The 25,820-nt window shown below is 34.7% G+C and overlaps 2 protein-coding genes across 4 annotated transcripts; both read right to left on the reverse strand.

Annotated features, from left to right (window-relative positions):
• Positions 1-763: 763 nt before the first annotated feature.
• LOC145035837 (ATP-dependent DNA helicase PIF1-like) lies at positions 764-2,347 on the reverse strand. Its single transcript, XM_078984346.1, has 3 exons — positions 2,241-2,347; positions 1,186-1,335; positions 764-1,043 (listed from the first exon to the last, which is right to left on the reverse strand). The coding sequence occupies exons 1-3, from the start codon at positions 2,345-2,347 to the stop codon at positions 764-766; spliced, it is 537 nt and encodes a 178-aa protein (XP_078840472.1).
• A 19,593-nt stretch (positions 2,348-21,940) lies between these two features.
• On the reverse strand, positions 21,941-23,046 carry LOC145033867 (uncharacterized). Of its 3 annotated transcripts, XM_078982362.1 has the most exons (5): positions 22,804-23,046; positions 22,601-22,653; positions 22,424-22,503; positions 22,225-22,293; positions 21,941-22,149 (listed from the first exon to the last, which is right to left on the reverse strand). In XM_078982362.1, the coding sequence occupies exons 1-5, from the start codon at positions 22,856-22,858 to the stop codon at positions 22,071-22,073; spliced, it is 336 nt and encodes a 111-aa protein (XP_078838488.1). In that variant the 5' UTR covers positions 22,859-23,046; the 3' UTR covers positions 21,941-22,070. The 3 variants fall into 3 exon arrangements, 1 of the variants encoding a protein (XP_078838488.1); XR_013677754.1 differs by having other exon boundaries at positions 21,941-22,293; positions 22,424-22,471; XR_013677753.1 differs by having other exon boundaries at positions 21,941-22,471.
• Positions 23,047-25,820: the final 2,774 nt, after the last annotated feature.

Here is a 25,820-nt window from a genome sequence, read left to right on the forward strand (position 1 = left end):
AACGGTAATGAGTGGTGTGGTGTTTGTGTGTCGCCGGTAAAGATTTTGTTTGTGTGTGGGGAGAGAGAGAGAGAGAGAGAGAGAGAGAGAGAGAGAGAGAGAGAGAGAGAGAGAGAGAGAGAGAGAGAGAGAGAGAGGGCCTACTTTTTTTTAAAATAAATAAATGAATATAAGATTTTTAAAAAATAAAGAAAATAAAAAAATATCTCAAGGGCATTACAGTCATTTCAGTTTACCAAAGAAAAAAAAACCTAATGAAACTACCTCAAAATAACAACAAATGCAAAAAAATCATAGTTTGACCTAAAACTCCAAAAAAAAATCATACATCACCATTATTAAAATTTTGTCCAGACATACTACAGCTCTATTCGAGGGGACTATTGTTCAAAAAAACTTTGGCATAATTTTTTATTAAATTTCCAATGTTTCTATACCACTTCCGACCTCATTGCGAACCCATATGATTACATCTTTTTGTCCTTTCTTTAATATATATATATATATATATATATATATATATATATATATATATATATATATATATATATATATATATATACTAGTGGGGTACCCACGCGATGCGGCGACGGCTATTGTTCCTTTTGACAAAAAGATTCTAGGCGGAAATTAGTTCTTGTTATGTGAAAAGTTATCTCGGTGAGGTGGTGCGACTGTAATCGTATATGATAATAAATGAAAACCAGCATTTTACCATTTTAATATATATCGATAAAGTTTATACAAAATTTGATCTTATATATCACGCAAAACTTCTTGATACACCATACTTGATGTGTAAATTCCTCTCCCCTGAAATTGGTTTCACTAAGACCTTTGTATTCTCACGGGATATCCCTCTGGAAAGCGCCACATAAAGTTGTCCATGCGAGAATACTGACTCTGGTAGATAAACATCAACGTTTGGAATTGTTTGGCCTTGAGCTTTATTAATTGTCATAGCAAAGCTAAGCTGAATTGGAAACTGTTTTCTTTTCAATTTGAATGGAAACATGTCATCATCGGATGGACAAAGACGGATTCTTAAAAAAAAAAAAAAAAAAAAAACCCTTGTTTTCCAGCATGAAGGCCAAACGCTATTTACGCATCGATCACGTTCATCTGAAAACCTCTGCATATCAATCGCTATTACATAAACCATTCGAAGGATCAATATTCCTTAACAGTATTATAGGGCATCCAGTTTTGAGTCGAAGGTAATGAGGAGGTAAACCACTGACATCTATAGAGTTTAAGAATTCCATCGGATAGACATTGTTCTTATCATCTTCTGCCTCATCAAAACTATAGTAAATCCGCTCCTCTCCACAAAACCTATCAATCAATTGATCATTAATTTCATCAACACTTTCAATTTTTGTTGATAGTATCGCCCTGGAAATAATATACTCTGAAGAGCCTCCATTGATGTGCAAAGAAGGAAAGATTGCATTAATCAACTCGTTTTTTCATTTGTCTTGGTCGGTGTAAGGAATGCACATATCATCAAGTATTCGGACAAAACATTCATCGATGGTTTCTTCATCTCCGTTGCCAATTCGTATCAAAAAATCTGAAAACCATGGATCGGCCAGTGCTCTCATACTTATAGTTAAACATATTTTTTTAATCAAAGACCAAAGAGGTGACATCCTCAAGCTGGCGTCTACAATCTGTGCTCTAGTACCACGTCCAAGGTTGTAGAGCTCGCTACTCGGTACCTGCTCGGCCGATTGGGGAGTAGCGAGTACTCGGGAGTACTCGGATTCGGTAATTCATGTAAAAAATTTTTTTGGAAAATTATATATGTCAAAATCATAAGTTAAAATCATAATTTGATTGAAATATATAACCAAAATTAGATACATGTGAATACATAAAAATTGAAATATATATAATTGTCTCACTACGTGGATAATTACTGAAAATTTAAAATATATATGTAGTAATAATCACATGTTTGTGTTAAATAAAAAATCATTAAGTGCATTATACATATTTATCTTGAAATTCTTGATTTTTTTCTCTTTTGATGAAAATTTTGACCCTTTGACCGAGTTTGTCCGATTTTTGACCAAGTTTGACTAAGTTTTGGCCGATTTTCACTAAATCCGAGTTTTTTGACCGAGTTGACATTACTCGCCTTGGTGGAGGGCCGATTCCGAGTAATCGACCGAGTACTCGGCTGAGTAGGCTGAGTTTTGCAACACTGACCACATCTGATTACTGGTAACACTTGCCTAAAATCACCTCCCAAGATCATTATGTTTCCACCAAAAGGGAGGCTCACCTTTGTAATGTCTTGCATCATTCGATCCACCGCCTCTACTACTTGCCTATTCGCCATTGATGCTTCATCCCATATTATTATTTTGGCCAAACAAAGTAGTCGAGCAACCCTACTTTGCTGATTGATTTTGCACATTGAGTTATTTTGGCCAAGTGAGATGTTCTCCCCATGGGCATATTATTAGCTGCAGCACCAGATGAAGCTGTCGCAAGTGCAATATGACCATGGGAACGAACCTCGGCAAGTAAAGCTTTGTACAAAAATGTTTTTCCAGTTCCACCAGGACCATCTATAAAAAACACACCCGGACGATTCTGATTAACGTGGGTCATGATCTCATCATATGCATTTTTTTGGTCGGTATTGAGAGAATCTTTTGCACGAAGGTGTTCATCATCCACAACAATGGAGTACTCCGCTTAGACCTCGCGATAATCTCCAGATTCCAAATTGACGTTTGTATTTACCATAGGAAGATCAAACTCATTGAGATGCTTACCCATAGATTGCAAAATTATAGAGATATCCATAAGAACCATGGTTTGAACTCGCTCAACACTTTCACATTGTCGCATATAATCTTCAGAAAGTGAATTATAGTGGTCATCCCATAACTTGCGAACATCTCCGGGTTCGCAATAAATGAGTACAGTTGCAAATAACCTTCTAACAGCACCTAGAAATTGATATAATGAAGCCTCAGTAAGACATTGAGATAGGTTATCATCGGTCTTTATTAACCCTCTCTCAAGAGCAGCTTTATGAAATGTTGGATGTCACACGTTGTTCACCATGTAAAGATCTTCAAATCATGTTGGCCCTCTAACATGTGATAGGAGAACCTGTAGGTAGTATCTCTCTCCTTCGGTAGGGTTAGCAGAAACCGATCGGCCTCTCATTGCTCCTTTTTTCCTTTGCTTCCAACAACGTTTGGTTGAACTCCATGTAAAGTATCTTGGGAATTCTTTATATAGATATTGCCTCACAATCTCATCCATTTTATTCATGTTAAAAAATGCAGTCAACATTGAACTCTTATCTTTCTCCCTATCCACAATATCAATCATTGAATCATTATCTGAGAATCTGACCAATTGTTGGTTCGGGAGATGAAGATGCAAAGACATGACAAAAGGGTAGATTTGAGAAAGCGCAAATCTAAAAATCCTCTATATTGCCTTAGGGGGTGAGACGTAACGTGCGTCTTGATATCTTTTAATCTCATTGATGATGGGTTCCGCTCCATCTTGATCAATGCAGACAACTTGTTTGTCATGTCCCTTGTAAACGTATTTAAAAGCATATTTCACAGATTTTATGCTCAAGCAAACCTCGACATTCATGTGGCAATTGAAAATCAATAATAGCTTCGGGTTATATGGTACCACCCATCTGTTATCAAGTGTATTTCCTCGTACGTTGACCTTTATCCCATTGTTTCTCCTCCTATATAATAGATATGAGTCTTCTCTTTGTGTCGTCGCTTCATTAAATTGTCTAGGATATCTCCACCGACATTGTTTTGGCTCTCCTTGCATACATGGACTGGTTTCTCGTAAATGACCACAAGGACCGTGCATCATGTGCTTCACAACAATTTCGTGCATTTTGGGATACTTTTTCGGATCGGGAAGTTTAGCACACACCATTTTTGGGTTTTGAGCATTTTAACACTACTAAGTGTACATGCAACCCTAAATACCTTGGATCTATGTTTTCTCTATTATACATACAAATATGATCTTTCCAAGGTATTCATCCTATCTAGCATAATAACCTAGATTCATATGAATATATCAAGTTAGAATTACATACCTCTTTGATGTAGAATGTCTTCATGAAGCTTGAGTGCCTAGTGCCCCAAGTGTGACACCTCAAATGGTTCACACAACACCAAATACACTTGGAATAACGTGAGAGAACATACACACTTCATGAAATCGGATAGCCCTTTCTATTCACTCATTGTGGCCGATTTTGTCAACAATAAGATGCTTATATAGTTAGTGACAATTAGGGTAAACCCTAATTGTTATGGCTTTCCATTTCCTTGGATCCATGGGTTTAAATACACCATGGAGCATCCATGGAGCATCTTATGGGTTTTAGCCATCTTGACAATCCATGAAGCATTAGCCCACTATACAAGTATGGATGATTTACACAATCAACCCATATATTTAATTAGTCTTCTTTTGATCACTTAATTAATCTTAGATTAATTCTTGATCATTAAAAATTAAATAATCTTATTAATATATTAGAACTTATAATATATTAACAAACCTTAAGTGTTATTTCTCTCATTATAGTCTATCCAAATGCATGATGACATGCAACCCAAATGGACCATGTCGGGTCGGGTCAAGTCTCACCAATTATAGTTATCGACTTAGACATTAATTCAACAGTCTCCCACTTGGATAAGTCTAAAACTATTATTGCGGATGTCTTCAAAAACCAACTGGCAATCGTAGCTCTCAAAAGCTTCTGTCGAACTCTGACCTTGTCGATGATCTCTGACCTTTGTCAATGACTTGTCCATTAGATAAGGGATCATATATTCCTCCATTCTAGATATCATATGGACCGAGACATGGATTATAATCATTCTCTCTGTCCATTTGTTGTTTCTCGATTTCCGATTTATGACGACTGACTAATTTAACAAATCCAATCAGTCCAGGCCCGACCAAGCACTTACATTTTTCATCACCAAATCATCAAGGGGCCCACATATATCTCTTTTATCCCGAAGGTAAAAGGAATGGATAAACTTCGACTCATATGGCTTGTTCTACTACTTGTTGAATCATACACAAAGACACGTTTTATAACATCGAGTTACTGAATGCGTTTTCGTGCAATCAATGTACAACCAACTCATAGTAACAACTCATATATCTAGGTTTGAAGAATATAAGATATTATCGTCTCATGATCACTCGTGATAAAATCCATGAAGTGATTCCAATGAGCGTGGGTTGAATCCAATACTCAGAACTTATGAGCACTCATGAGTGTTGTGGCCCTTTGTCCAACATCTTAGACCTCTACAAGCCAACCCATGACAGTCTTAATTCGTATCTACTTCCAACATATGACCGACTATTAGCGGTTTGAATAACTTAGTCATCCAGAACAATGACCTAGTTATTTAGGAAGTTAAAACATGCAAAGTGAAACACAATAATAATTGAATCCAATATGGTATCAAAACCTATGAACATAAATAAAATACCTTTTATTTATCACCATATGATTACACATTATTCATTGTATACTGTTTCAGCTATCAACTTTATTCTTGAATTTAAAATAATAGTTGTCCCATGCTCCAAGCATGTACACTATGTTTGCTAAACACTAGTCATGCCATACACCATGTATGCATACTATGTTTGTCTATGGTCTTTACTTTGTGAAAGAGATCGATTGAACATAATTCAATGATTCTCATTTCACAGTCCCAAATCCTTACTACAAATGCAAGAATTCCAAATTCATGCCATTTAATGAAATCCGTTAGATTCTAAAATTATATGCATTGATCCTCTTTTAATGATTATGCACAAAGTTAGAAAAACTTGACAAAAACCATTACAGAGCATTCCAAAGGAGATTAGATCCTTGGAAACATTCTTCTTGCATTTAGTTTCCTAATCTTACACAGATTGAATAATTTCTAACTTTGAAACATTTTTAAATTCCATTTTGACTATCACTTCTGAACAAGAGTTTCCTCCTTACAGATTATGTCAATATGGTCCTTTTAGAATTATCACTACACTTCCAACTGTCCTTGAGCAACCAATCTTGGTAAACCTTAGATTGTCCTCAACAATTGTTTAATCCTATTAGTCATATGCAATTCTAGACCTTTTCCCTTCTTAATGCCCCAGGCATTTGGAAAATTTTAGAAAGGATGAATATAGCACATGTAATCGATCCTATATCCGAAGCATATGGGATACAATTCATGATGTCTCACATAAAGACTAAACTAGTCTTTTGCTATAATATTTCTATTTCACTTTGCCAAGTTCTCATAATTTCTGTAATGCCTGTGTTTCTGGGCTTGTCATTAATGTTGATATAATAGTCTAGGTTAACCTTTGTAGCCCGTTTTGAAATCATAAAGATGTATTATTTGAGTATTATGTGTTTTATGCTTAGTTGTGTGACTTAATTGAATTAAGAATAAAAACAAGCATCAAAATGAAATGTTAGATAAGCTCGATACCTATGGATAATGTTGTAGTAGTTGAAACGAGGTTTCAGAATATATAAAGAATGCCAAAATTCGAGTTATAACGAAGAAGTTATGACCTATCGAAGTTTCGTGACAGAACCGGCAACGCTGAATGACGTAAAAAGTGAAATTTACGTTAGAGTGATATTTAGCCTTAGTGATCTCAACGAAAGTCGTAGAGTTCATTAAACCAAGAGCGTGCATAAAAAGAGTGCCAAAATCTGACTTCGTATGAGGAGTTATGATTTTTCGAAGTTTCGACTTAACAATATGCAGCCCGAATACCCGATTCGAGATCGAGTAATTGTTGGTTGAAACAATTTAAACGAGAATCGAAGATCTCGTTGATAGTAGTGCATTGGTGAAAAGACAGACGAAAACGGACGTCAGATAAAGAAGTTATGAATTTATAACGGAGTTTTCTTGTCCCGGCTTACTAAAAATAAATAATAAAAATAAAAGTCAAAACCTACCGACGGAGTCTAAACAAAAGTTGTAGAGCGTAGTCTCACCTACGCGTACCCCGATGCATGCACTACCTCGGACTCGAGTGAACTGATGACGCATGCAGTGATGTTTTTGGTCACGTATGCCCTGCGTAACTGAGTACACCCAACGTATGTGCGAGGCTCAACCTCTATAAAAGGTATGCAAGGGCAACATACTTCTTTTGCCAATTTCTCTTCTCTTTCTCCCGTTTTGCATCATTTTGCATGCCAGAAGTATCCCGAAGCCCCGAAGATCCCAAGAAGTGCAATTCCCGAGTTGAAGCTTTGCTCGCGAGAAGCCCTGTTTTTGTGAAGATCTTCCAGATCTACTGAAGAACACTACTTCCGCAAGTCGTAGTGTTGTCCGATCATCTTCTGATCAAGTGAGTGTGTAGTTACTTTCTTCTAACGCTTAATTATGAAGTATTTTATATAAAATACGTGTTATGTGTATATTTTGTTGTTATATGTGTGAATATATATTCACTTTCTTCTATCTCATAGATCTGATTTATTCTCTATGAACGTGTTATGTGTGTGTGACTCATCTGTTATGTGGAATGTGTGTTGACTGAACATGTTGTACAGGTTTTAAACTATGTATAAAAATATATATTTTATCTACTAATATGTTGGGTACAACATGGGTAGATAGTTGATGTGTAATAAACAGATGAGAGGCCTCGATGTTGTTGATGTTGACCTAGTCATCTAGCGGAGTATGGATGATGACCACAGACTCTTTCTAGATAGTCCAGTGGAACGCTAACAGGTTCATAACCTGTAGGTGTTGTGAACGATGTGTTCACTGGGGTACTCTATCCCCCTCATGGTTGCCTTTAGGATATCTATTGTTGAGGAAACCCCTTAGCAGGAATATCCGTCCTGATGAAAATCCTAGATTAGGTCCCTTGAGATAGATGTTGTTTTAGGGACATAAATTGAGGATAAATGGAATGGGTAATCGGGTTATTGTTGGTTGGTGAAATTAAATATAATTATTTATTGTGGGTTGAAAACCCTATATGCTCACTAGGCTCCCAAGCCTGACCCATTCAGTTTTATTTGTATTACAGGAAGTGGCGCAAGGGCATAAGATGGATGAATCATCAAGATATTTTGTTTACAAGTCTGTATATGTATATATTTGTTGAATGACTTGTAATGTTATTGTTTATGCTTTATGGTCTGTATCGGAACATGACATCCCGAGTTTTGATTATATAATGAAAATGCGTCTCTTGATGAAATGCTTTGATAAATATTATCTTATCATATTTTGTTTTTGGGAAAAAATTCCGCAACTCTTTTAAATTAAAAGGATTTACTCTGAAATTATTTTAAAAATCATAAATGAAATCGGTCTTTTCTGGCCGAGATTTTGGGGATGTCACAGTTGGTATCAAAGCATTAGTTTAAGTTAACTAGGAATTTATAGGATTTCTAGACATAAACTTAAAATGATAAGTGGAGATTGTTAGATGTGTGGCTGCTATATTTTAGACATGAGCGCTATTTTATTTTAGGAAAGTTGCCTAAAATGCTTTTATGTGCTAAATGTTATATGTTGCCATATATGATATTATTTGTTCCGAGTTATGGTCTATTGCCGACCGGATCTGGAAACCTTATGTGTTTCGGATTCTAAGCATATGACGACGGTATTAGAACTAGCATGTAAACGTTTCGGGTTGATAAGGATGATTAAATTATCTACCATGGATGAGGATCTAATTTCACCTTATTTGGTTTATAGATAAAAAATGGTGAGAACAAGGAGTGGCGTTGGAAACGCGGATGAAAATAGGAACCAACCGCCAGTGATTGAGCACATACTTGTTGTAGTAGCAGCACCAGAACCAATAACAATGGATGGAGTGCAAGCCATGATTCGGGCTATGTTAGCCGAACAAAGGGAGGAAATGCGACAGATGTTGCATGGAAATAGGGACGAACCTATTATACCTATTGAGGAACCCGAACTGATTCCCGAGCAATCGGAGGAAGGGAACAATAGTCGCATTATGAGTCAAGTTGGGACTCAAGGAGAACGAAGGAACGACCCAGAAAGGAGAAACAACAAGGATGGGCGAACGTACAAGAATTTCTTGGGCGCCAAGCTGCCAAGTCTTTCTGGAAACCCAAAGCCTGTTGAGATTATGGATTGGATCTCCGAAATGGAGATGGTATTTGAAAGTTGTGACTGTAGCAACAAACAGAAGACTGTCTTTGCAGTTAGACAGCTGAAGACTAGAGTCTTGAGTTGGTGGAAGTTGTTGGCAGATACTATGCCACGAGGAGAAGCCTTGAAAATGTCATGGGAGGAGTTCTTGGAACAGTTAAGGGTGCAGTATTGTTCAGAGATAGATTTGATTGAAATGAACAATGAGTTCCAAGACTTGAAGAAGGGGAGGATGAGCATAGATGACTATGCTACTGCATTCACTGAGAAAATGAAGTTCTTTCCGTTCCTAGTGCCAACGGAACTCTCCAAGATTGAGAGGTTTGCTAATGGACTGCCTGCCGACTTTGGCCCGATAGTCAAGATGGCAACCACTTTGAAAACAGTTGTTCGAGCAGCTAAGAATGTGGAGGCCCAGCAGAAGGAAAAGGGTCTGGAGAGGTCAGAGGTTGGTGAAAAGAGGAAATTCGATGGACCTGAAGGGTCCAACAAGAAAAACAAGTTCTCAAAGTCTGGTTCGAGGGGAGGTGGAGGCGAAGCCAAGTGGTGTGACAAATGTAAGAAGAAGCATCATGAGAAATGTGAAGTGGTGGCCACATGTTTTAAATGTGGAAAGCCAGGGCACTATGCCAATGAATGCACACTTACCAAGAAAGTTTGCTATGGTTGTGGTGAGGAGGGACACATGTCGAGGGACTACCTGAAAAAGAAGGAGGCAGCAAGACCCAATATTCCGCCAAAGCCGAAGGTGAGATCATTCCAGATGACACTGGAAGTTGGCAAAGATGAAGCTGATGTCGCTTTAGGTACCTTTCTTGTTAACGAATTGCCTGCCCAAATTTTATTTGATTCTGGAGCCAACTACTCCTTTATTTCGCATGAATTTGGTAGAAAACTAGCTTTGCCTGTCGATAAACTAGATAATGCTTTATTAGTCGAAGTTGCTAGTGGCAAGTTTGTACCTGTTAGCCATCATATGAAAAACATCTTAATTGACTTGAATGGGAATAAGTTTCACGATGAATTATTTCCTATCGAACTTAGCGGTTTCGACATCGTGATTGGAATGGATTGGCTTAGCACTAATGACGCCTAGATATTGTGCAAGAAGAAGATAGTCAAATTAAACCCACCTGGGAAAGATTCGTTTATGGTGTATGGAGATAAATGCAGAGTAAATTCTGGAATCATTTCATTGATGAAAGCCAGAAAGTGTTTGGGCAAAGAATGTATGTCGTATCTAGCATTCGTGATCGATGCTAAGAAGGAGAAAAAGGCGATGCAGAGCATTCCTCTCATATGTGATTATCTGGAAGTATTTCCCAAAGATCTTCCCGGATTACCGCCTGATAGACAAGTGGAGTTTAGAATAGACTTGTTACCAGGGACGATACCGATAGCAAAAGCACCTTATCGATTAGCACTGACAGAGATGAAGGAGCTAATGATGCAACTTCAGGAGTTATTGGACAAAGGTTTCATTAGACCTAGTTCATCACCCTAGGGAGCTCCGGTGTTATTTGTGAAGAAGAATGATGGAAGTATGAGAATGTGCATCGATTATAGAGAGCTGAATAAGGCAACGATAAAGAATAGGTATCCATTGTCGAGGATTGATGATATGTTCAATCAATTACAAGGTTCGATCTATTTCTCGAAGATCGATCTTAGGTCAGGATATCATCAACTGAAAGTAAGAAAGCATGATATAGAGAAGACTGCATTCAGAACACGATATGTGCACTACGAGTTTTTGGTTATGTCGTTTGGACTAACCAATGCTCCAACATCATTCATGGATTTAATGAACAGAGTTTGTAATCCGTTCCTAGATAAATCTATGATAGTGTTCATAGATGACATTCTAATTGAATCGAAAATCCAAGAGGAGCATGGCAGACACTTGCAAGAAGTGTTAGAAGTATTGAAGAAAGAGAAGTTGTATGCAAAGTTCTCCAAATGTGATTTTTGAATTCGAGAAGTCCAATTCTTGGGCCACGTGGTCAACCAAGAAGGGATAATGGTTGATCCAGCGAAGATCGAAGCTGTGATAAAGTGGGAACAACTGAAAAGTCCCATGGAGATCTGAAGCTTTTTGGGATTAGCCGGATATTACCGAAGGTTTATCCAAGGATTTTCTTCGATCGCTACTCCATTAACAACTTTGACCCACAAAGGAGCTACTTATGCTTGGAATGATATGAATAAAGAAGCATTCGAGAAGCTAAAGAAGAAACTATGCGAGGCACCGATACTTTCTCTGCCCGATGAAGTTGAAGACTTCGCTGTTTATAGCGATGCGTCTGGGGTTAGATTGGGTTGTGTTTTGACCCAAAGAGAAAAGGTGATTGCATATGCATCTCGACAATTGAAAGAGCATGAAAATAACTACCCGACTCATGATTTGGAGTTGGCAACGGTAGTTTTCTCTCTGAAAATATGGAGGCATTACCTCTATGGTACGAAGTGCAAACTTTTCACTGATCATAAGAGTCTCCAATATCTCTTTAATCAGAAATAACTCAATATGAGGCAACGACGTTGGCTAGAGTTACTTAAGGACTACGATTGTGAGATACTTTACTACCCCGGTAAAGCAAATGTTGTTCTGATGCTCTCAGTCGGAAAGTCAATCTTGAAAGGAAGAGGCCAAGAGCGTCGAGAATTAAAGTGGTCTCGAAAATTTTGGAAAGTATAAAGAAAGCTCAAGAAGAAGCTTCTGAGAAAAATGACCGAAAGGAGGAACGTTTGGGCAAAACGTTAGTGTTCGGGGTAAACAGTCATGGACTAAAGGTGTTCCAAGATTGGATTTGGATACCTGAGACAAGAGGAGGCAGAGATATTCTGACGGAAGAAGATCACAAGACCATGTACTCGATTCATCCCGGTATCACTAAAATGTATAGAGACCTGAGACCCTATTACTGGTGGCCGACAATGAAGCTTGATGTTGCAAAGTATGTGGCTGAGTGTGTGACTTGTGCTAGAGTCAAGAGACAACATCAGAAACCGTACGGGAGTTTAGAACCTTTACCTGTGCCTATGGGTAAGTGGGAAGACATTGCTATGGATTTTGTCACTAAACTGCCCAGAACAAAAAGTGGTCACGACATGATTTGGGTGGTCGTTGATCGATTCACTAAGAGTGCGCATTTTATAGCAGCCAAGGAGAAATGGTCTATGGAAAAGCTTGCAAATTCTTGTGTGAAGGAAATTGTGAGGCTTCACGGTGTTCTGTTGATAATTGTGTCAGATCGTGATAGCCGTTTCACCTCACGACTTTGGAAATGTCTACAAGAAAATTCGGTACCAAGTTGTGTTTGAGTACAACTTACCATCCACAGACTGATGGTCAGAGCGAACGGAGAATACAAACACTTGAAGATATGCTGAGAGCATGTACCCTGGAATTCCAAGGTAACTAGGATGAACATTTACCTTTGGTAGAATTTTCCTACAATAATAGTTTCCACTCGAGGATAAAGATGACACCTTATCAAGCTTTGTACAGATAGAAGTGTCGTACGCCGTCTTGTTGGATTGAGGTTGGGGAAAAGCAGTTTATGGGACCGGAGATAGTCCATCAAACTGCTGAAAAGTTGAAAAGAATTACGGAAAGAATGTTAGTAGCTCAGGATCATCAAAAGAGCTATGCTGACAACAAGCGAAGAACGATGACTTTTGAAGTTGGAGATTCGGTTTTGCTTAAAGTCTCGCCATGGAAGGGACTTATAAGATTTGGAAAAAAGGGGAAAATTAAGTCCAAGGTTTATTGGACCGTTGAAAGTTTTTCAGAGGATTGGGAACCAGGCTTACAAGCTCGAACTACCAGAAGAACTGTATGGAATTCATAACACTTTCCATGTGTGTTATTTGAGGATGTTCACGGGAGAAGTTCCCGACATGATTCCACTTTCTGATTTGAGAATTGATGAGAACAAAAGGTTGATTGACGAACCTGAGGCAATCGTTGACCGAAAGACTAAGAAGTTGCGATGCAAGATGGTCGAGTTACTGCTTGTCCGATGGAAACACACGAATGGGCCGAATCTCACCTGGGAGACGGAGAATGACATGATGAGTCGCTACCCGCATTTTTTCATTGATCTGTCATTCCGGGCACGAAATAATTCTGAGGTGGAGAGAATTGTAGCGCCTGTGTTTCTGGGCTTGTCATTAATGTTGATATAATAGTTTAGGTTAACCTTCGTAACCCGTTTTGAAATAATAAAGATGTATTATTTGAGTATTATGTGTTTTGTGCTTAGTTGTGTGACTTAATTGAATTAAGAATAAAAGTAAGCGTCAAAATGAAATGTTAGATGAGCTCGATATCTATGGATAATGTTGTAGTAGTTGAAATGAGGTTTCCGAATATATAAAGAATGCTGAAATCCGAGTTATAAGGAAGAAGTTATGAATTTATAACGGAGTTTTCCTATCCCGGCCTACTAAAAAATAAATAATAAAAATAAAACTCAAAACTAGCCGATGGAGTCTAAACAAAAATTCTAGAGCGTACTCTCACCTACGCGTGGATATAAAGAACGTCGAAAACGGAGTTCGTATGAAGAAGATTTGAATTTTTGAAGTTTTTTAATTAATTAAAATATAAATTTAATTATTAAATCCGACATTATCAGAAGGGGAGTCACCACACTTATCCGGGTTACGCCCAACGTACCCCGATGCATGCACTACCTCGGACTCGAGTGCACTGATGATGCATGCAGTGACGTTTTTGGTCACGTATGCCCCGCGTAACTGAGTACACCCAACGTATGTGCGAGGCTCAGCCTCTATAAAAGGTATGCAAGGGCAACATACTTCTTTTGCCAATTTCTCTTCTCTTTCTCCCGTTTTGCATCATTTTGCATGCCAGAAGTATCCCGAAGCCCCGAAGATCCCAAGAAGTGCAATTCCCGAGTCGAAGCTTTGCTCGCGAGAAGACCTGTTTTTGTGAAGATCTTCCAGATCTACTGAAGAACACTACTTCCGCAAGTCGTAGTGTTGTCCGATCATCTTCTGATCAAGTGAGTGTGTAGTTACTTTCTTCTAACGCTTAATTATGAAGTATTTTATATAAAATACGTGTTATGTGTATATTTTGTTGTTATATGTGTGAATATATATTCACTTTCTTCTATCTCATAGATCTGATTTATTCTCTATGGAATACGTGTTATGTGTGTGTGCCTCATTTGTTATGTGGAATATATATTGATTGAACAAGTTATACATGTTTTAAACTATGTATAAAAATATATATTTTATCTACTAATATGTTGGGTAGAACATGGATAGATAGTTGTTGTGTAATAAACAGATGAGAGGCCTCGATGTTGTAGATGTTGACCTAGTGATCTAGCAAAGTATGAATGACAACCACATACTCTTTCTAGACATTCCAGTGGAAGGCTAGTAGGTTCATAACCTGTAGGTTTTGTGAACGATGTGTTTACCGGTGTACTCTATCCCCCTCATGGTTGCCTTTAGGATATCTATTGTTGACGAAACCCCTTAGCAGTAATATCCATCCCGATGAAAATCCTAGATTAGGTCCCTTGTGATAGATGTTGTTTTAGGGACATAAAGTGAGGATAACGGGAATGGGTAATCGGGTTATTGTTGGTTGGTGAAATTAAATATAATTATTTATTGTGGGTTGAAAACTCTATATGCTCACCAGGCTCCTAAGCCTGACCCACTCAATTTTATTTGTATTACAGGAAGTGGCGCAAGGGCATCAGATGGATGAATCATCAAGTTGTTTTGTTTACAAGTCTGCATATGTATATATTTGTTGAATGATTTGTAATGTTATCGTTTATGCTTTATGGTCTGTATCGGTACATGACATCCCGTGTTTTGATTATATAATGAAAATGCATCTCTTGATGAAATGCTTTGATAAATATTATCTTATCATATTTTGTTTTTGGGAACCAATTCTGCAACTCTTTTAAATCAAAAGGATTTACTCTGAAATTATTTTAATAATCATAAATGAAATCAGTCTTTTCTGGCCGAGATTTTGGGGGTGTCAAAGTATATTTGAGAGCATTAGTTTAAGCGAACTAGGAATTTTTAGGATTTCTACACTTAAACTTAAAATGCTAAGTGGAGATTGTTAGATGCGTGTCTGCTATATTTTAGACACAAACACTAGTTTATTTTAGGAATGTTGCCTACAATGCTTTTATGTGCTAAATGTTATATGTTGCCATATATGATATTATTTGTTCGGATCTATGGTCTGTTGCCGACCGGATCTGGAAACCTTATGTTTTTAGGATTCTAAGCGTATGTCGACGGTATTAGAACTAGCATGTAAACGTTTCAGGGTGATAATGATGATTAAATTATCTATGTGAATTAGAAAGTGATTGAACATCCACTTCCTCTAGACTTTGACACCCAACTCTCCCGGCTTGTCAATACGTGACTTCATCTCCAAGATGTGATCACACATAGACCTTGCTTGCCAATAGGGATTGAGTGACCTTAAACTTTTCAAGAACTTGTGGGTTACGGAGAATAATTGGAGGTGGTGAAAGAAGTAAAGTTCCACGAGATTTGGGAAGATCATAGATGTCTGAACTTAGACATCTTTTTGGAGATATTCAAGATAGTTGATCTAAAGTCCTTAATATGACACCCAATATGAAATATTAAGGCTAGGACCCAACAAACTATTTTATAACTTAGAAGAGGGATGCCGTAATCCAAGCTATAAAATATTTGAAGGTAGGTAAATGACGATTTACCAATTTCCACCAAGATAAACGAAATTTATTATTAGGTTTTAATTGGATTTGAAACTCCTAGATCTTTTGAGATTCATTGAACTTTTCAATGGCATGTTTCAATCTCGAGTGTTCCCTTCAGGTTTTGTGACCGGGATGCCGAGGATCACTAAACAAGGTGTGAAGTAACCATGCGAATTACTTGGTACCCTTAAGTGTTTACCCCTTAATCGATGTGTCGGTTAACCACACACGCTCCATCAATACTATGATAAACATTAAGTTACCCTTTGCCTTCCTTGTTAAATACGAGTTAGTGTGCCGGTTAACCACACACGCTCCACTAACCGACTTATACAAAGTGCAAAGTGTAATTTCATGTATTAGTACGTTATTCACATTTTTCTAAGTAACTAAGATTGGGTATTTATAAGAGTTTAGTTACATAGTATTTATCATTAATACTTTTAATGAAGGGAGAATTCTAGTCCTTGTCCTACCTATTCGGCTAACAACCCTCCACCGGTCAAGGAAGCGGTGGGTGAAAGTGGACACCCATTAAACTGCCATTTTATAGGCAGTATCCTTATATCCCCTTATAGACCGACTTCATGAATGAGGCCTATTCACGGTAAGACTGACTTTACGCTTATATATATATATATATATATATATATATTATTATTATTATTAACTTATAATATTATATATTATAAGGGTTGCATGAATGAGGCCTACGCACGCTAAGACTGGCTTTACTCTTATATATATATATATATATATATATATATATATATATATATATATATATATATTATTAACTTATAATATTATATATTATAAGGGTTGCATTTTAACTTTTAAAATTTTAAGGGCTTAACTTGGAATTAAAGTATTCATGGGGAAAACTTTACAAATTCCAAAAATTTAGGGCAAGTCTTTGAAACTATTCAAAACTCTAGTTTAATTAAAGTTTTAAAAACATTAATGAAGAGACACTTCAACATCCATAACTTGAGGACAAGTTATGGAGTCATAAAACAATTTAATGAGGAAAAAGACTCTTCATTTTGTAACATATGTTAACTTTTATGAGTTTTAAGATTCATAAATGTGACTTTTAAGTTACATAAACACATTTTATGAACTTCTTTTGGATTAATTTGGATTAAAACCAACTATCACATAATTTTTTTCATTAATCTAAATTCACTCATAAAACAAGGTAGCACAAAAAAGTTTTGGTGATCCATAACTTATTCTTAAGTTATGGAATTCTTTAAAACATTAACACCAAATTTTGTAACTCCATAAAAACTTTGAATGAATTTTTTTTTAAAACATTTTCATATCCATAACTTATGGAGGTTTCAAAAAATAAAACTCTTTAGATCAAACTTTTAAAACTAATAAAATAATCATATCATTTTATCATTTACTAATTTGACCTAATTCAACTCATATAGTAAATTATTCAAATTTTACAAATAATTAGTTTTTCACAAGAACAAGTAATTATCTTAAAATTTGACAAACTTCATGTTTTTTTCCTTTATTTTCAACTTTGAAAATAAAATATTTGCATCAATATAACAGAAAACAACCTGTGGCTCTGATACCACTATTGGGTTTTGAACATTCTAACACTCCTAAGTGTACATGCAACCCTAAATACCTTGGATCTATGTTTTCTCTATTATACATGCAAATATGATCTTTCGAAGGTATTCATCCTAACTAGCATAATAACATTGATTCATATGAATATATCAAGTTACAATTACATACCTCTTTGATGTAGAATGTCTTCATGAAGCTTGAGTGCCTAGTGCCCCAAGTGTGACACCTCAAATGGTTCACATAACACCAAATACACTTGGAATAACTTGAGAGAACATACACAGTTCATGAAATCGGCTAGCCCTTTCTATTCACTCATAGTGGCCGATTTTGTCAACAATAAGATGATTATATAGTTAGTGATAATTAGGGTAAACCCTAATTGTCATGACTTTCCATTTCCTTGGATCCATGGATTCAAATACACCATGGAGCATCCATGGAGCATCTTATGGGTTTTAGCCCATCTTGACAATCCATGAAGCATTAGCCCACTATACAAGTGTGGATGATTTACACAATCAACCCATATATTTAATTAGTCTTCTTTATATCACTTAATTCATCCTAGATTAATTCTTGATCAATACAAATTAAATAATCTTATTAATATATTAGAACTTATATTATATTAACAAACCTTAAGTGTTATTTCTTTCATTATAGTCTATCCAAATGCATGATGCCATGCAACCCAAATGGACGATGCCGGGTCGGGTCAAGTCTCACCAATTATACTTATAGACTTAGATATTAATCCAACAACCATTTTTTCATAATGGTTAGCATTTGTCATCTTGTGTTCTGGTCTCATTATCATGAGGAAATGTGCATGTGGTAAACCACACTTTTGAAACTCCACCATATAAACATATGCTCGAACCACACCTAGGATATGGTGCTTTAGAAGTTGGTCCTTTAGATTCTCTAATTTTGCACGAAACATTCTTGATACAAGGTCTGGTCGATCTTGTGCACTTTGCTCGAGTTTCAAATCATCAACAATTTTTGGCCAGTTTGGATTGCATGTCACTGTAAGCAATATATCAGGCTTTCCTTCATCTTGAACTAACGTCATTGCATCTAGGAAACTTCATCGCATGTCATGTGGTCCACCAATGAAAGATGCAAGTAAGACTATCCGTTGGCCGACTATACTTGGTTCAACTTCACCGGCATTGACACGGTCAACACTTCCTTGGTAAAGGTCCGATCTTATTTTCTTTTGGTTTAGCTTACAAAAAAGCAAGCGTGAAGTCTCGATCTTTATGTACATATCTACCACAAATTGTTGTAGCAATCTTCTTCCCAATAGAATTAAATTTTTAGATGAACGAATCTGGAATTTGTAACAGTAGTACTCACGCATTGTTACGGTATTCCTACCCTTCTTTGACTTAGCCCCTGCATAAGGGTAATGTTAGAAACATGTAAATTTTGTATTTATGTATAATTTACCGAAATCATTCATTTTCATATTTCAAAAATGTATGTACCTTCTAAATCATCCACAATATTTTCTTCATTACCCACAACTTCATTGATGGACACCCCATCCCTTGCTATTTTTGCATGCCAACCAGACTCACCATTAGGAAAGAATAATGGATAAGACAAAGGATCATAACAACCTTTGTAAGGTTGAATTTGTGTACTATAGTCAGATCTCCCGTATACAACAATGCTTCTTTTATATGTTGTTATGTTGTCATTACCTTCTACCCAAATACCAGCAACCTATATAATTTGTGATTTTAGTATGGTGAATACGTAATACGATAACTGATATGATGACTTGAAATTAAGAGAAATAATTATTATATCCAAACCTTAGATGTGGTCGGCCGATTGTATACCCTTTGGTGAAGTTCCACTGATGCGTTCAAACTAACTCTATAGTTATCAAGAGGTCCTAGCTCACGAAGGCTTCGAAACGTTGTAGCATACAGATTTGTTGAAAGAACGCCCAACAACACTTTAATGATATTTCGATCAATATTTGGCCATTGAAGTCTATGTGTAAAGTCGGTTTCAGAATCATAGAAATACAATTGTAAGTACCTTGGTAATCCATCCCTCGGTACTAACTGATCAATTATGTGATATATTGCTCCGTTTGCACAAAATGTATATACTCCGGATTTCATATTGCTCAAATCATCATCCAACTCTACTCCCATGGATGTGAAAGAAAAGTTTGTATTGTAAGGACGTATATTATCTCTAAATATTTTGTTTGACTCCTCTTTTGATGTAAAAAGACGATATAACTCATTAGGAATTTGGGAAGATGCCAACTTTGTTTTCCCACTCATGCAACAAAAAGTAGCGAATTCATGTTTGAACCGTTTGGCTCCACAATGAACACATATATTACTTCCCTCCAAAATAGAATGTACTTCAGGGATACCATCGAAAATAGAATGGTATGGAATCTCTAGAAGAATGTCATCTGGAATTACTTGATTGACATGGACCTCGCTACAACCTCTAACTTCTATAATATATGAAAAAATAACTATTTTAAATTAAATATAAAAAAGATGTAATTGTAATTTTAAATAATGATGGTTTATACTAAAATTTGTTGTAGAATTAAATTAGGACTAACCATGTAATGTTTCGTGTGTTAACCCCGAATATATTTGGTTGTTTTCTTTAGCACATATAACATGATGTTTGTGAATGACCTCTACAGTAGCAAATATACTTTCATTGTTTCTTTGTTGGTGATCACTTTCAAGCATTCTACTTTTTTCTTTGTTGTGTTCATAATACTTTTTGTTAGTATCTTTCCTATTTTGAGCAGCTTTATCCTTACTACGCGACATAATATTTTCTTTGTATGTGGTTCGATTACCATGTGAGGTTGAATGGTTATTTGCGGATAACATTATTCCACCACTACATTGGTTTTCCAAGTTTTGTAATGGTCCATTTTCTAATTGTTTTTTGGTCTTAATTCGTACATAATATTCACGATTAGCTTTTTTCATTTTTCTGCACTACTTTGGGGTTCCTCACAAATAACAACCTTTTGCTTTTTGTTTTGCGTAAATCGTGTTTTCTAATATTCTTTGTTGTATCGTTTTCTTCTTTCTGCAATAATATTAATAATATAATCCTTTTTCTTATAAGTTTTTTAGTTCAAATTAAGAAAAAACAATATATGATTATCATTAATATATTATGCATACCTTTTTCGATATCTAAAGAAATTTGCATCGAATCGCCATTTTCATTTTCACTATCTTGGGTCCCCATTTCACACTATAAGTTTATAAAGCATAAATAAAAAGCATATTATATCTACCAACTCAATACATAAATTTGTTCAATACTTGAATAATATAGATCAAAGATAATAAATTGCAACATAATAGATATATTAAGGTTTCACCAACAAAATACCAATAGCCAATATTCTTACATAAACAAATCACCAACAAACGTTCTAAGTTGTTTATTTTTAAAATTGAAATACATTATTATATCATCCATAAATCACCCTAATAGCATTTGCTTCTGCCATAACCGGCTCAAATGCAACCCTCGAAATGGATGTAGAATCCAAAAAGTTCACTAAAATTATTTTTTATACATTAATACTTCATATGGATAATAAAAATAATTAACTTGTTAAATGATTTTAAGTGAAAAGTTTATACTTATCCCCCCATTGGCTTAGATATTTAACACAAAATACATATATGATCCATTTCTCTTGAATTGATCGTGCGAGTTTAAAAAGTAAGGCTTCAGGACCATCATTCAAAATCATCTGAATTACATAGCCACTATAATAATTTGAAATATTAATTTTAATAGTCCTTATAATTAAACTCTTATAATTAATTTTAATACCCTGAAAGTTTTAGAAGAAATATAAACTTTGAAACTACACTTATTTGGTAAATATTTTTAAGACTACACCTATTTGGTAAATAATATTTTAAAACAAAATACAATCATATATATATATATATATATATATATATATATATATATATATATATATATATATATATATATATATATATATATAAGTACAATGCAATTTCTAAGGGTAAAAAAGTTTCATAAACATTTGATTTAATTAAAACTTTAAATTCTATAATGATATCATATAGAAAAAAACCTCAACAAATATGTGAAGAGTTTAGAAAAATATCAACTACCTTTAATAAGTATTTATTAAACAATTAATCATACCTTTTCATCATATATGACAAAAAACCATAAACTATGAGTTAATCATGAATGTATATAACATGAAAGTTTAATTGAAGTTAAATAAACACTAATAATTATACCTAAATAACATAAAAGTTTGTTGGTGCAAATATGATATCATTCCTTCTTGATCTGCTTGCATTTCATATATACAATAGAATAAAAAATCACAAAATCAGAATTTTTATGTGTAAATAGATAGAAAAAGAAAATGCTGAAATGGTTCGTTCAACAAATAAAAACGCAACGGAAATATAAACTAGTAATATTCTAAAACACAAAGTAAAATCAGAGTTTCGTTCAACATCCATGGGATGCACCGTTCCAGTTTTTTAGACCTGAAAAAAAAAAACGATTTTTGTGGCTAATGAAGTTTGTTCATTATTATGGAGAAGAAAACTGAAAAATCAAACCAAGTTAGAAACAAAAACGAATCTTTCTCCCGTTTGTATTGCAGATCGAAAACCTCAAGATTGTGAGCCCTAGCACATGGAATCGCAAGCAACACCAAAATCGGTTAAAACAAGACAAACGAATTCTGGAGAACAAAATTCAAAAACCGAAACAAGTTATAAAAAAAGGAACCTTTCTATCCTTTAAACAAAAACGAACCTTTCTCTAGTATGTACTGCATGATCGAAAACCTCAAAATTGTGAGCCCTATGACATGGAATCGCAAGCAACACCAAAATCTGTTAAAACAGGATAAAAGGTACGCGGTTTTGGCGATCTTTTTGAATTATGGAGAACAAAACTCAAAAACCGAAACAAGTTATAAAAAAAACAAACCTTTCTATCATTTGTTCTGCACAATGTTCGAAAACTCTGGGATTGTATTAACCCTAACACATGAAATTGAAAAAAACAAGCAAAATCGGTTAGCACAGGACATGAGATAGGGGATTTTGGTATTTTTTTGTGGCTAATGTTGTTCGTTCAAAATTCTGGAGAACAAAACTCAAAAACCAAACCAAGTTATCAAAAAAACAAACCTTTCAATCGTTTGTTCCACAGAATCTTCAAAAACTTCGAGATTATATAAACCATAGCACGAGAAATCGAAACAATTAACCAATAATCCGTGTAATGGCGACTGGATTAAGAGAGATTTAAAAGGCGAAAGGATCCGTATAATGGCAACTGGATCAAGATAGATGTAGATGACGAATGGATTAAGAGAGGAGGAGGAGAGATCTTTTGCTATCACGATATGGAAACGGCGGAATAAGAAAGGAAAGAAGATTAGGTTGTAAATTAGAGCATAATGAATACAAGGATCCGTATATTTGTGTTTGTTGTTTCCTATTGGTTCAAACAATTTCACACAGATTACAAATATCAAAATCATGACCCTTCATTTTAGATCCAAAGGTCTATAATAGATTTCCATGATTTTTAAGATAAATGTCTTAAACTATATAGGGCCCACAAAGATAAACCCTTTATAAGATGGTATATATATATATATATATATATATATATATATATATATATATATATATATATATATATATAAGTTCAGGTTCATTTGACACCATTCTAATTTTGTGAGACCAAATCTAAAATTAATTTTAAAATGCAAAATAAATGAAAAAATAATAAAAAAAATCCGGTTTTCTTTTCTTTTCTTTTTTTTTTAATACGTGGAATATTCTAAGAGAATATTACACTGACATAAAAAATCCGGTTGTAAATTAGAGCATAATGAATACAAGGATCCGTATATTTGTGTTTGTTGTTTCCTATTGGTTCAAACAATTTCACACAGATTACAAATATCAAAATCATGACCCTTCATTTTAGATCCAAAGGTCTATAATAGATTTCCATGATTTTTAAGATAAATGTCTTAAACTATAGAGGGCCCACAAAGATAAACCCTTTATAAGATGGTATATATATATATATATATATATATATATATATATATATATATATATATATATATATATATATATATATATATATATATATATATATAAGTTCAGGTTCATTTGACACCATTCTAATTTTGTGAGACCAAATCTAAAATTAATTTTAAAATGCAAAATAAATGAAAAAATAATAAAAAAATCCGGTTTTCTTTTCTTTTTTTTTTTTTTTAATACGTGGAATATTCTAATAGAATATTACACTGACATATTCTAAAAAATAATTTTAAAATGCAAAATAAATGGAAAAATCTAAAAGTTATTATTATTATTATTTTTTTAAATATTATTTTCGGAACGTGAATTAACTAAAAAAAAATAAAAAAAAATCCCGTTTTGTTTTTAAAAAATACGTGAAATATTCTAATAGAATATTATATTGTACATATTCTAAAAAATAATTTTCAAATGCAAAATAAATGGAAAAATCTGAGAATTCTTTTTTTAAATATTATTTTCGGAACTTAAATTAACTAAAAAAATAAATAAAAAAAATAAAAAAATGTGTGTTATAGTCTCACAAAATTATGTCGTCTCACATGAATCTAACTAACTATATATATATATATATATATATATATATATATATATATATATATATATATATATATATATATATATATATATATTAAACAAAGTATATAATGCTTATTTTATAAACTAAAGTCTACTAAAATTTCAACAACGTTTTTACTCAAAAAATAATAGATATTTTTTTAAGATAACATAGTCATATCAATAAAACTCTTAACATTAATTGACTTCAAAATAAAATTATTGAAGAACTCAAAAAATATTTTTAGGTTGTAAAATACATATTTCTCAACTAAATATGAAGTAATGAAGTAATGAAAGTCAATAATTTTTAAAAGATATTATGGATTACAAAGCAAATGTTAAGGTTGTAAGGCCGGTGGGTGTGGGCTTGGTGAGGGGCTCGACATCCAGATGTGTTGCACGAACTAGCTTTCACAAAATTTTAAAGTATGTGATGAGATTATATGGCCCACGATATCTGCACAAACCTACTTGTAGTGACATCCAACAATTGTATGTCATCACTCAAATGTGCATGGCTTTCCTGGAATGTTAGGAAGCCTAGATTGTCTTCATTGGGCATGGGGTTGTTGTTCGAATGCCCATAAAGGGCAATATACCTGAGGCGATCATGGTTATCCAACCATTATACTTGAAGTGGTGGCGTCACATTATATGTGGATATGTCATGTATTCTTTGGCTCAGCTGACTCCCTTTGAAGGGCTCAAATTAGTGGTTTGGTCTAGGCTTTACAATGTAAAAGTAGGGAGTGTGTTAGTATGTGTTAGTGTGTGGTTTACAGTTGTAATGAGCTTACGGCCGTAAACACCTTACCACCGTAAACTCTTCTCGGTCGTAGTCCCTATAAATAGAGGGTTTGTGTTAGTCTATTTTGGTTGTTAATGCCTTATTGTTCACGGGTTCCTATTGAGTTGTACCAGACATTTATAGCTATAAAACGTGTGCAAGCTTGGTTTATTCTCTTTTCGCTTCTATTATTGCTTTGTGTGATTGTGTTTGCTATTGATCTCTGGTAAGATTCATTCTTAGGACCTTACAATTGGCATCAGAACAAAACCACCGTCAAAGGAACTCTACAATCGTTTTTGAAGCGAGTTTCTGTTAGCTAAGGATTAAGTTCGTGTTTTTTCTGAAAGAGGGTTTTTGGTGTTATCGAAAAATTGAAAAAAATTTGTTGATTACGGCTCGAGCTTACGGCCGTAATCTCGGTTTACAGCCGCAATCTCATCAATTTTCTTCGACCGTATTCTTGCATCGTAAAACCTTGGACCGTGAATTTTCAACCGTATTCTTGGACCGTAAACCTTCAACCGTATTCGTGCAGTCGTGAACCTTGGACCGTATTCCCTTTTCGACCGCAAACTTCGAGTTTACGTCCGCAAACCTATTTTGGGCAGTAAACTCATTTTGACAGTAAATCAAATTTTTTTAATTTAAATCTTAATTAATTTATTTTATTTCACATTTATTAAACAATAAAAATGGAATCTCAAAGTCAAACTCATTTCAAGAACTTGAT

The sequence above is a fragment of the Lactuca saligna genome, chromosome 3 (genome assembly GCF_052625555.1).
Source record: "Lactuca saligna cultivar CGN05327 chromosome 3, ASM5262555v1, whole genome shotgun sequence".
NCBI classification, from domain to species: domain Eukaryota; kingdom Viridiplantae; phylum Streptophyta; class Magnoliopsida; order Asterales; family Asteraceae; genus Lactuca; species Lactuca saligna.